Source organism: Sciurus carolinensis, chromosome 17, assembly GCF_902686445.1.
Source record: "Sciurus carolinensis chromosome 17, mSciCar1.2, whole genome shotgun sequence".
NCBI lineage: Eukaryota > Metazoa > Chordata > Mammalia > Rodentia > Sciuridae > Sciurus > Sciurus carolinensis.
In genome coordinates this window covers 14,591,414-14,601,445 of record NC_062229.1, presented here as the reverse complement: position 1 = coordinate 14,601,445, position 10,032 = coordinate 14,591,414, and the positions used below count along the sequence as shown (strand labels likewise).

Genomic DNA, 10,032 nt, shown 5'->3' with positions numbered 1-10,032 from the left:
AGGGCCACCTCACTGTACACCCCTGGCCGCTGCCCATCTTTGTTTACTGCAGCGCACTCGAGTCCCATGTCCATTTTCTTATTCGCTTGTCCCTTGGTTGCTTTGGCGAGCTCCTTATCTATTCTTGGTACACAGTCTTTGTATGTTTTTTGTAATCCAAGTACCTCCCAGTCTGCAACTTGACTTTTCTCTTTTGGGGGGGGGGCAGGAAGCAATCTTAATGTTAACAAAGTGTCATTTATCTGCATTTTATTTCATGGTTAGTGATTTGGGGATCTGATTCAGTTTCTTACTCAAGCCACATGAGCCACCTTTTCATTGAAATCTATAAAAGTGCATTCAGTTTTTTATTAGCGAATTTTCAAAAATTTGGAAGTGTTTATAAATTTTTCTTGAAAGAGTAAGAAGACGTTTTCTGTTACTAATTATTTCTCTGTAATGAAAGACAACCTAAAACTCAGCGAGGACACATCGTCCCCAGCCCCCAGGCAGGACTGGTTCCAGGCGCTCCTGCGGACACCCAGATCCAGCTCAAGTCTCTTGCATGAAGTGGCACCGTCTTCGTGCAAGGCCTGTGGCCGCCCATATATTCAGATCCTCTCTGGATTACTTATAGAACATAATGCAAGTGTAAATGCGATATAAATGTTGCTACACTGCCTTCTTTAGGAGATACTGATGCAAAGAAAAAAATCTGTGCATGTTCAGTAGGGACGGAATCTTTTCTGAGTATTTTCCCTCTGCAGTCACTTGAAGCCACAGATGCAGAGCCCACAGATACAGATGGCAGCCGTGTTAACGACGCCTTCTTAAGAGTTTCCAGATCAGCTTGGGCCACATGCATTTTCCTCTGGTAGGAGGTGCAACCCTACCGAAGGCACAGACCACCGCTCTCAGATGTCCCATGGGCTCTACATTCCCCGCATCCCTTGCAATGTGATTCGAGTTGTGGGATTAGTTTTAGCAGATGGCCTGTGAGCAGAAATGGTGCACACCACTCTGAGCTGAGGGAGGAAAGAGGCGGGCTTCCCCCTGTTCTTTTCCACCTGCCCCCAAAGCCTGGAAACCATGTGCTCCAACAGTGAAATGGGGTTTCACAGCCCATCTCCAACTTCCCACCTCCGCCAGAGACTCCAGGTCTTGCCTGTTGCAGCAGCTGACCTGACCTGATCTAACTAACACCCAAGCAGATTCAGAACGACTGTTAACAGAAACCACCAGAGTTCTGGCACTTTCTGTGTCCCAGTACCAAGCTCATCGTTGGCCAAGTTCTGCATCCTTGATCTTCTTAAGTCAGATTCTCCCAGAATCAGTCCCTGAGGCAAGGATTTGGAGGCAAGTGGTCTGTTAAGAAGCAGTCCTGAGCAAGAGTCAAGCGGTGAAGGCAGCAGGGCAGTGGAAGGGAAGGCGTGGGCCAGGATGCAATGGCCAGTGAAGTCCCAAACACACAGGTCCATCTGGGGCCCGAGGCATAAACGATTCCCACGCCACAGGCGACGTACTGGCTTTGGGGCCTGACGTTGCTCAGGCTGCCATACCAGAATAACAGGCTGGGTGGTTTAGATAACAGAACGTTTCCTTACACGCCTGGAGGCTGGTTGTGGTAAGGGCTGTTCCCTGGGGTCAGAGACCTGCCTTCACGGTGTCCCCCGGCCCTTCCCTCGGGGCATTCACATGGAGAGGGGAACACGAGTTCTGGGTAACTTTTTTTTCTCCTGGAGACAAGGCCTTGCTATGTTGACCTCGGACCCCTGGCCCCAGCGACTCTCCTGCCTCAGCCTCCTGAGGACCCAGGACTGCAGGCCAGCACACTGCCCCGTCCCGGTGTCTCTTCTAACCCTGACAGATCAGTCCCCACCCTCACGCTTCATTTAAATGTACCTCCCAAAGGTCCCGTCTTCAAATACAGCTTCGAGGGGGAACTAGGGTCTTAACATATGAATGGGGAGGGGCCCCACCAACGGACCCCTCCACCCAGGAAGGGACGGCGGGGTGAACTCCCTGGCACTCCTGGTCCACCACACGGGCAAGGCAGCTCCAGTGCCAGCGAGCCACCCGCTGAAGGTCACGGGGGTGAGGAGGGAGCGGTCAGTATGAGGAAGCTGCAGCCAGCCTGCCAAGGTGGGACAAGGTCTGGGCTCATCTGCTGGTGCTGCCCACTCTCCTGATGCTATATCAGAGGGAAACAGCTTCTAAATTTCTGTTGTTAACAGGGGAACCAAGTTTACTCAGAGATTTGCAGATTTGTCACCCCACACCAGTCTGCCAAAGTCTTTTAAGTAAAAAAAAAAAACCCTAGGCTTAGTCTCTAATCTCTCACAGCTGACAATTCCACTAAAAGAATTCCCCACTTCTTTACAAAACCCATAATGACAACTGCAGAGCCTTGATTTCCCTCATTCGGGTGCTCCCAGATCGCCACCAAGTCCTCTCCATGTTCCTGCGTAGCTGATCTGAAAGCCAGCGAAAAATCATCAGCGGTACTACCACCGGCAAAGCCCAGTCAGACTAACTCCGAAGCCCTCGCTTTGAAAGCAGCCAAGCCTGTGCAGCAGGAGAGAATCTGTCTTCTGCTTCCATTTCTGGACCCTGGAACAGGCAGTGACTCGAGACCTAGGTGACAGGCTGCAGTGAGTGTCCTAGGGAGCTGGCAGTCCCCAACAATGGCGTGTATCCATGGAGAGGTGGTGATGCACAGAGCAGGTGGCCCCCCACTGTCCCTAGGTCGGCCCACCGGGGTGGAGGAGGGAGCACTGCTGAGCATCACCAAAGCTGAAAGCCTGACCGTTATCTTCTAGTTCAAGCTGCGTTTGCCAAAGGGACTGTTCAGTCTTCCCCAAATTTTAGCCTATTTTTATCCCATTGCCCCTGATGTGGAACGCCTACAAACACTTAGATTTATGATTCAGTACAATGACGTTAATTCATGTCATACGTATGGAAGCTCTAGATTATGGTTCCCAACCCATGTTAATGTGCCTGTGTAGACTTCATTGAAACATTCGCAGATCTGAAAATCTGGGACTTCACAGGTTTGCAGCCTTGGAGTTTCCAGAACGGGGACAGAAAATGGAAATCCTCCTGCCAGGATGAAGGGAGACCCTCCGTGACCCACTTCAAGATACCCAAAGAGCCTTTGCAGTCCAGAGCGCATGGCAGCTGCTCTGTGGGTTTCTTCCCTACTTCGAACCACAACTCGGCCACTGGGGGCACCCAGATCTGCTCTGCTGCAGGTGCTACAAGAGGCTAAGAGTCGTGTCAGGGCGAATCTGACTCTGAGGTTCCCCTTTCCAGATTGTTCTTCACACACACGCTCAAGCTGGAGAGGGCCCAGGTTCCCATCTGCTCTGGAGTGTCTTCACTGGAACTCTCCCTGGAGCCAGCCTGAGACAGAGACCTGGGTAAGCGACCCTGCAGGAAGCAGCCCCAGGAGGCGTCAGCAGGGAACAGGGAACCAGGTGGGGAAGGACAGGGAAGCACAGCGCTTGCCTCACATGCCTGAAGCCACCGTGGGCTTCATCCCCAGAATCACCACAAGGCTGGGGGCAGGGAGGCAGCTGGCAAAGGACGCAGCAGCACGTGAGTGATGGCCCGGCCAGATGAGGCCGTCTCTTGGGGCAAGATCCGGATGGATGCGCAGCCAGTCAAGGTAGAGGCTGGCTGGGCGGGGCACAGGGTCTCCTGGGCTGTGGCCTGGGTTTGAGGCTCACCTGGGTCCCCTCTGCAGGTCTATGCTGACGCCTCCCTGGTCTTCCCCCTGCTCATGGCTGAGACCTTTGCCCAGAAGGCAGATGCTTTCACGAGCGAGAAGAGCGAGGACTGAGGACGCCGCCCGGGAAGCCCACCCTTCCTGTTTATTAGTTTGCAGGTGCTGCCCTCTCCCTCCTTGGCCTGCAGCAGCTCTGGAATAAACGGTCTCTGGCATCTTTGCAGTTCGTCTGGGTCCCTGGACCTGGTGGCGGGCGCCCCGGCTTCAGCCTGCTCCGCCCTCTGCCTCGTAGGCCTCTTCTCGCCAGCACTGGATCCTGCCCCCCGTGGCGGTCAGCAGGCAGGGCTCCGTGGGGTGGAAGGCCAGCGACTGCACAACGCCCGCACCCACGGGCAGGGCCAGCGCCAGGGAACCCTGTGGGGTGAGGGGTGGGAAGCGAGGTATCAAGAGCCTGGCCGGCCCCCTCCCAAGGTCCAGGTGGAACCCCTAGGTCACCAGTCCATGGACATCTGGCCCCTGGCCTATAACGGTCCTGGATGCTGTAAAGGCCATCTGCCTTCCCAGGCACTCAGGCTGGACCTCCTGGGCCTCCCTCTCACCTCGCGTCCCTTTACCAGCAGGTCTGGGTTCTGTCTCCAGACCGCATCGTGGTCACTGATTGTGGCTGCGCGGCAGCCTGGCTCCCCTGCTCCCGGCTCCTGACTGGGCTCTGCCAGGCCCCCAGGAGCCCCACCGGTCACACTCCCTTGTCACCCACAGCCACAGCACAGTGTGTGGTTCCTCAAACAAGCCACAATTCCTCTGGCACCTTGAAAACGTCCTTCTGGCATACAGGGCCCAAAGAAGCAGGCCCAACATTCTCGTTGTCTTGGTTCCCAGGGCAGGACTAGTCAAGTCTCCGGGGTCCCCCTTTCCTCCAGGAAAGGACTAGTCAAGTCTCCGGGGCCCCCCTTTCCTCCAGGGCAGGACTAGTCACGTCTCCGGGGCCCCCCTTTCCTCCAGGGCAGGACTAGTCACGTCTCCGGGGCCCCCTTTCCTCCAGGGCAGGACTAGTCAAGTCTCCAGGGCCCCCCTTTCCTCCAGGGCAGGACTAGTCAAGTCCCCGGGTCCCCCTTTCCTCCAGGGCAGGACTAGTCAAGTCTCCAGGGCCCCCCTTTCCTCCAGGAAAGGACTAGTCAAGTCCCCGGGTCCCCCTTTCCTCCAGGGCAGGACTAGTCAAGTCTCCGGGGCCCCCCTTTCCTCCAGGAAAGGACTAGTCAAGTCTCCGGGGACCCCCTTTCCTCCAGGAAAGGACTAGTCAAGTCTCCGGGGACCCCCTTTCCTCCAGGAAAGGACTAGTCAAGTCCCCGGGTCCCCCTTTCCTCCAGGGCAGGACTAGTCAAGTCTCCGGGGCCCCCCTTTCCTCCAGGGCAGGACTAGTCAAGTCTCCGGGGCCCCCTTTCCTCCAGGGCAGGACTAGTCAAGTCTCCGGGGACCCCCTTTCCTCCAGGGCAGGACTAGTCAAGTCTCCGGGGTCCCCCTTTCCTCCAGGGCAGGACTAGTCAAGTCTCCGGGGTCCCCCTTTCCTCCATTCTTTTAGGAGCTTAACGCTGCTCAGGGGGCTTAACGCACAGTGCTGACGTCCCTTCCCTGAGGCTCTGCGGCTCCGACCCCACTAAGCCAGGGTGGTCAGTCCCCACCTGAGCCTCCCGCAGGCTGGGACACATCCAGGACAGGCCTGGAGTTGGAACCACAGCTGGAGGCAGCTCCGGGCTCCTGAACTCGTTGCGTTCGGGCCGGACACTGCTGCTGGCTCCCCTCGCCCAGGGCCAGGCCAGCAGCCCTGCTTGGCGCTCACCCCGTCTGACTGGATTCTGCTGCCGACGCTCCAGAGCCTGCCTTCCTGACCCGCTGCGTGCCGCCCCTTTGTCTGCAATGCCCTCCTGCCTCATCCTCGCCCTCCTCCGAGCTCCCAGGTCGAGGCCCAGGGTCACTCTCCTCAGGCAGGGGAGCGGCTGGGGACGCACAGGGCTGGGGCAGAGCACGGTGGCACGGAGGAGGGCAGGGAGGCTTACCTCCACCAGGTCCCAGAAGAACACCTTCCCGTCCTCGGAGCAGCTGACCACATGAGTGTCCCGCTCACTCAGGCAGCAGTCCAGCTTGTACTGCTTGTTCTGGTGGCCCGAGTACCTGGGGGCAGGAGGGGTGAGAGGGCTCGCTCCGCGGCAGGGGGTGGGGAGCCCCGCGCGGGCGACTCACTCTCCCAGCAGCTCCCCGGTGTCCTTGTCCAGAAGCCGCAGGGTGGAGTCCAGGCTGGACACCAGTGTGCACTGCCCATCCCGGCTGAAGCAGGTGCAGGTGATGGGGCCTGGGGAGAGGCAGGGCGGCTGCTGAGGGGTGCTGCTGGCGGCCGCTGTGTTTCCTGTCCGTCCCCAGGGCTGCGACACTTACTGCCCACGTAGTCAGAGAAGAGCTGCCCCTTCCTCAGGTCATAGCGCCTCACGCGGCCATCCACAGATCTGCAGAGGGGGTGGGTGCAGCTGAAGCACAGGCGACCTTGGTGGCCCTAGCTGGCTAGGCCCTGGCGGGAGGGCTAGCTTTGCTTTTCCTGGGCACAAGTGAGATTCAGAGACGCTGACTTTCCTTTTTTGTTTTTTTGGTGATAACAGGATATTGAACCCAGGGCTACTTTACCGCTGAGATACATCCCTAGCCCCCACCAGTCTTTGGTTTTTCGAGACAGGGTCTTGCTAAGTTGCCTGGTTGGCCTTGAACGTGGGAGCCTCCCGCCTTGCCCTCTGGAATGTATTTGGCACTACAAGTGTGCACCACTGTGCCCAGCTGAGGCAGTGGGCACAGGCCCAGGACCAGTCTGGTCGAGTCTCTCTCTTTGGCCCCGAGCCGTGGAGCCCCTGGGGACCACCTTTTTCCCGTGTTCTCCAGATGATCCTCCACCAACCCTCCATATCCACGGGGCCCAAACCCATGGATTCAACTGCAGATCGAAAATATTTTGACTTGGGGCTGGGGAGACCCCTCAGTCGGTAGAGTGCTTGCCTTGCAAGCACAAGGCCCTGGGTTCGATCCCCAGCACCCAAAAAAAAAAAAAAAAAAAAAAAAAAATTTGACTTAGGGGGGCAAGAATGGAGGAAGGAGGGACTGTATAGAGGAATAGGAGGGGTGAGAAGGGTGGGGGGGAAGAAAAAAAAACAGTGAATCAAAAACTATTACCCTAGATAAATGTATGATTATAAAAACCATATGCCTCTACTTCATGTACAAACAGAGAAACAAGATGTATCCCATTTGTTTATAATAAAAATGAATTAAAAAAAAAATTCAAAAAAATAGTTTGACTTGGGGTTGGGGTGCAGCTCAGTGTCAGAATGCCTGTGAGCATGTGCACTCAGCACTGTGAGAAAAGCAAAAGGGATTGTGCAGTTTTTTTTCCCATCACTATTCCCTAAACAACACAGTGTAACAACTATTTGCATAGTGTTCACCTCAGTTATTACGAGTCACTTAGAAGTGATTTTAAGCACACAGGAGGATGTGCGCAGGTTCTACGCAAACACTACGCTCTCCTATAGAAGGGACTTGTGCATCCTTGGATTTTTTTTGTACTGGGGACTGAACCCAGAGGCACTTTACCACTGAGCCACATCCCCAGCCCTTTTTATTTAAGGCAGGCTCTTGCTAAGTTGCTTAGGGCCTAAGTTGCTGAGGCTGGCCTTGAGGGGGCTAGCCTTCGAGCTGCTGGGAGTATAGGCGTGTGCTACCACACCCAGCAGGCACCCCTGGATTCTGATATCCACTGGGGGTTCTGAAATCAGTGTCCTGCAAACACCGAGGGAGGACTCTCTCAGAACCTGACCCCTTGCCCCACCTCCAGCATCACGCCCTGGGTTGCGTGGTCTCCCTGTACCAGCCCTCGACTGCCTATGAAGACATTCTTTGGAAAGTGAGTTGCTGGGTGCCAAACCCTTCCCTGAAGAAACGTGGCCTTCCCTTGCTCTCAGAAAAGTAAATGTTCAAATTCTTCCTTGGCCCCTCTGCGGCTGGCCTGTCCTCATTCCTGCATGATCTTGGCCTTCAAGCTGCCCTCAGTCTGGTCAGGTGCTTCTCAGTGTACATTTTGTGTTTTTTGTTTTTTTTGGTACTAGGGTTAAAGCCAAGGGGTGCTTAACCACTGACTCACATCCCTAACCCTTTTTATTTTTTTATTTTGAGACAGGGTCTCCCTAGGTTGCTTAGGGCCTCACTGAGTTGCTGACACTGGCTTTGAACTTTGCCATTCTCCTGCCTCAGCCTTCCTGAACACAGGGTGTGCACCACAGTGAGAGCTGGCTTCCTCCTCAGCTTTCAAGTCTCCACCTTTACAGGGCCTTCTCCACACCTCCCACCCAAGATCTAAAGGCCCCCAGTTAGCTCCTCTTGCTGCCCCATCCTTTCTTTTGACCCTCACCACTCTTTAGTTACACTAGGTATATTTATTTCTCTGTTGGTTGTCCATTTGTCCTGCTAGGAGGAGCTCCCATGGGGTGTGGCCAGGTCTGGCTGGTTCATGGCTGTGTCCCCAGCAACCAGCTCCAAGAATGGCTGGGAGGCCTGGGAACCTGGCCTCAGCAAATGTCTTGAGGTTGGAGCGTGACTGGCATTTAAAAAAATTATCACTGATTCTCTAAGTTGTTGATGGACCTTTATTTTATTTATCTTTATGTGATGCTGAGAATCAAATCCAGTGCCTCACACATGCTAGGCAAGTGCTCTACCACTAAGCTACAACCCCAGCCCATGACTGGCATTTTTAGCAGAAATGAGGCCGAAGGATGAATAAAAGTTGAGGGATCAGCAGTGGACACATTGGGCAGGGCCTTGTGCAGACTGGTAAGGAGAGCAGTTTTTTGTTGTTTTTGCAGTGATGGGAATGGGCCCAGGGCCTCCTGCATGCTAGGCACGTGTTCTATCACTGAACAACACCCCCAGTTCTGAGACTAGATTTTAATCTAAGTGCAGAGGCAGCTAGGATCTCAGTGACACTGGGAGAGGGGTGAGGTCCTGGGTCTACTCACCCTGCAAGGACCTCATGATCTGACACCTTCACACTAGATATGCCATCCCTGGCCTCATCCAGTGTCTGCACTGGCTCAGGCCTCCGAGAACGGCAGTCCCAGCAGCGGATGCTGGAATCGATAGAGCCTGTGAGTCCAGAATAAAGGTGAGGTTAGATTTGGAGCTCAAAGCACTGTCCACTTCCCACCTAGGTCCCAGACTCACCGGACAGTATGAGTGTAGCCTCTTCGTTAAACTGCACTGTGTTCACCTTCTAAGAAACAGGAATTGCCACTCAGAGGCGGCTAGGCTTTGGAGGGTTGGGATAACGACGGGGTTCTCAGTGTAGGTTAAAGCAGGGGCACATGGTAGGAGTGGGGAGGTGAAAAGTTTTGGGAAAAGGCAAGAACGGAGCTTGGTGACTAAGTGGCCATGGGGGGACAGCTGACGAAGGCTCTAGGGGAGCCTAGAAGGGGAGATGTTCTTGGCATCACCCAGCTAACGGCTGCCTCCACCATGCACACTCTGATGAGGCTTGCACTTACCCCCGCGTGGCCCCGGAATTTGCGCACGACCAGCCCGGATGCCACATCCCATAGCACCACGGCTTTGTCCCCGCCGCCGGAGCAGAGATTGCTATTGTCAAAGGAGCTGGGGTGCAGAAGAGTAGGTCAACGTCCACTTCCAATCCCGGCCTCAGCGCTCCCATCCCGCCCTGGTCTCCGGCTCACCCGGCCGCGTCCAGCACCTCGTAGCCGTGGCCGCTGTAGGTACGGAGCAGCGTCCCCCGCAGCGGGTTCCACAGCTTCAGGGTCTTGTCGCTGCCGCACGTCAGGCAGTAATTGCCATCCACTGGGGAACAAGAGAGGGGGTTCTGGGCCGCTGGCCTCAGGAGGCGGGAGGACCCGAATGAAGATGAGGGCGCTCACCGTTAAACCTCACGGCTCGTACTGCCCCCTGCCCGCAGTCCAGCGTCTTCAGCAGTTTTCGCGGAAGCTCGGCGCCCCGAGGCTTTGGCTCCGGGAAAGCCATAGCTCCCGACCCTCTTTCTCGCCGCCTTATAGTAATCAATTTGCCACGAGGATGTCGAGCCTTTGTGTGTAACCTTATTATAGTTCCCCACTCCCCTCACTTCCGGTTCAACATTTCAGTATTTTAGTGACAGTGTTGGGAATGTTAAAATTCGTTTTCAGTTTTTTCCTTTCCTCATTTTCAAGGGTCTTTGTTTGCTTGTTTTCTCGTCCTCTCATTCTCGGTCCTCTCACTGCGGGTAGTCCTGGCCTCCACCCTTA

General features: G+C 55.3%; 1 protein-coding gene across 5 annotated transcripts; it reads right to left on the bottom strand.

Moving 5' to 3' along the window:
• Positions 1-344: 344 nt before the first annotated feature.
• Positions 345-10,008, bottom strand: Wdr83 (WD repeat domain 83). Of its 5 annotated transcripts, XR_007105927.1 has the most exons (10): positions 9,670-9,958; positions 9,472-9,592; positions 9,286-9,391; positions 8,966-9,014; positions 8,761-8,887; positions 6,140-6,207; positions 5,948-6,056; positions 5,764-5,878; positions 3,711-4,123; positions 345-3,384 (listed from the first exon to the last, which is right to left on the bottom strand). XR_007105927.1 is itself a non-coding variant. In XM_047532015.1 (9 exons), exons 1-9 carry the CDS (start codon positions 9,770-9,772, stop codon positions 3,974-3,976), a joined length of 948 nt encoding a protein of 315 aa, XP_047387971.1. In that variant the 5' UTR covers positions 9,773-9,958; the 3' UTR covers positions 3,408-3,973. The 5 variants fall into 5 exon arrangements, 4 of the variants coding, with proteins under 4 accessions (XP_047387971.1, XP_047387973.1, XP_047387972.1 ...); XM_047532015.1 differs by lacking the exon at positions 345-3,384 and having other exon boundaries at positions 3,408-4,123; XM_047532014.1 differs by lacking the exons at positions 345-3,384; positions 3,711-4,123 and having other exon boundaries at positions 5,078-5,878; positions 9,670-10,008.
• Positions 10,009-10,032: the final 24 nt, after the last annotated feature.

Excerpts from the sequence above, each read along its gene's own strand:
- Wdr83 (XM_047532014.1), bottom strand. The coding sequence starts at position 9,772 with ATGGCTTTCCCGGAGCCAAAGCCTCGGGGCGCCGAGCTTCCGCGAAAA. Across the intron at positions 8,888-8,965 it reads GGCTACACTCATACTGTCCG|GCTCTATCGATTCCAGCATC; the intron begins GTGAGTCTGGGA and ends CTGGACTCACAG. Across the intron at positions 6,208-8,760 it reads GATCATGAGGTCCTTGCAGG|ATCTGTGGATGGCCGCGTGA; the intron begins GTGAGTAGACCC and ends CCCCCTCTGCAG.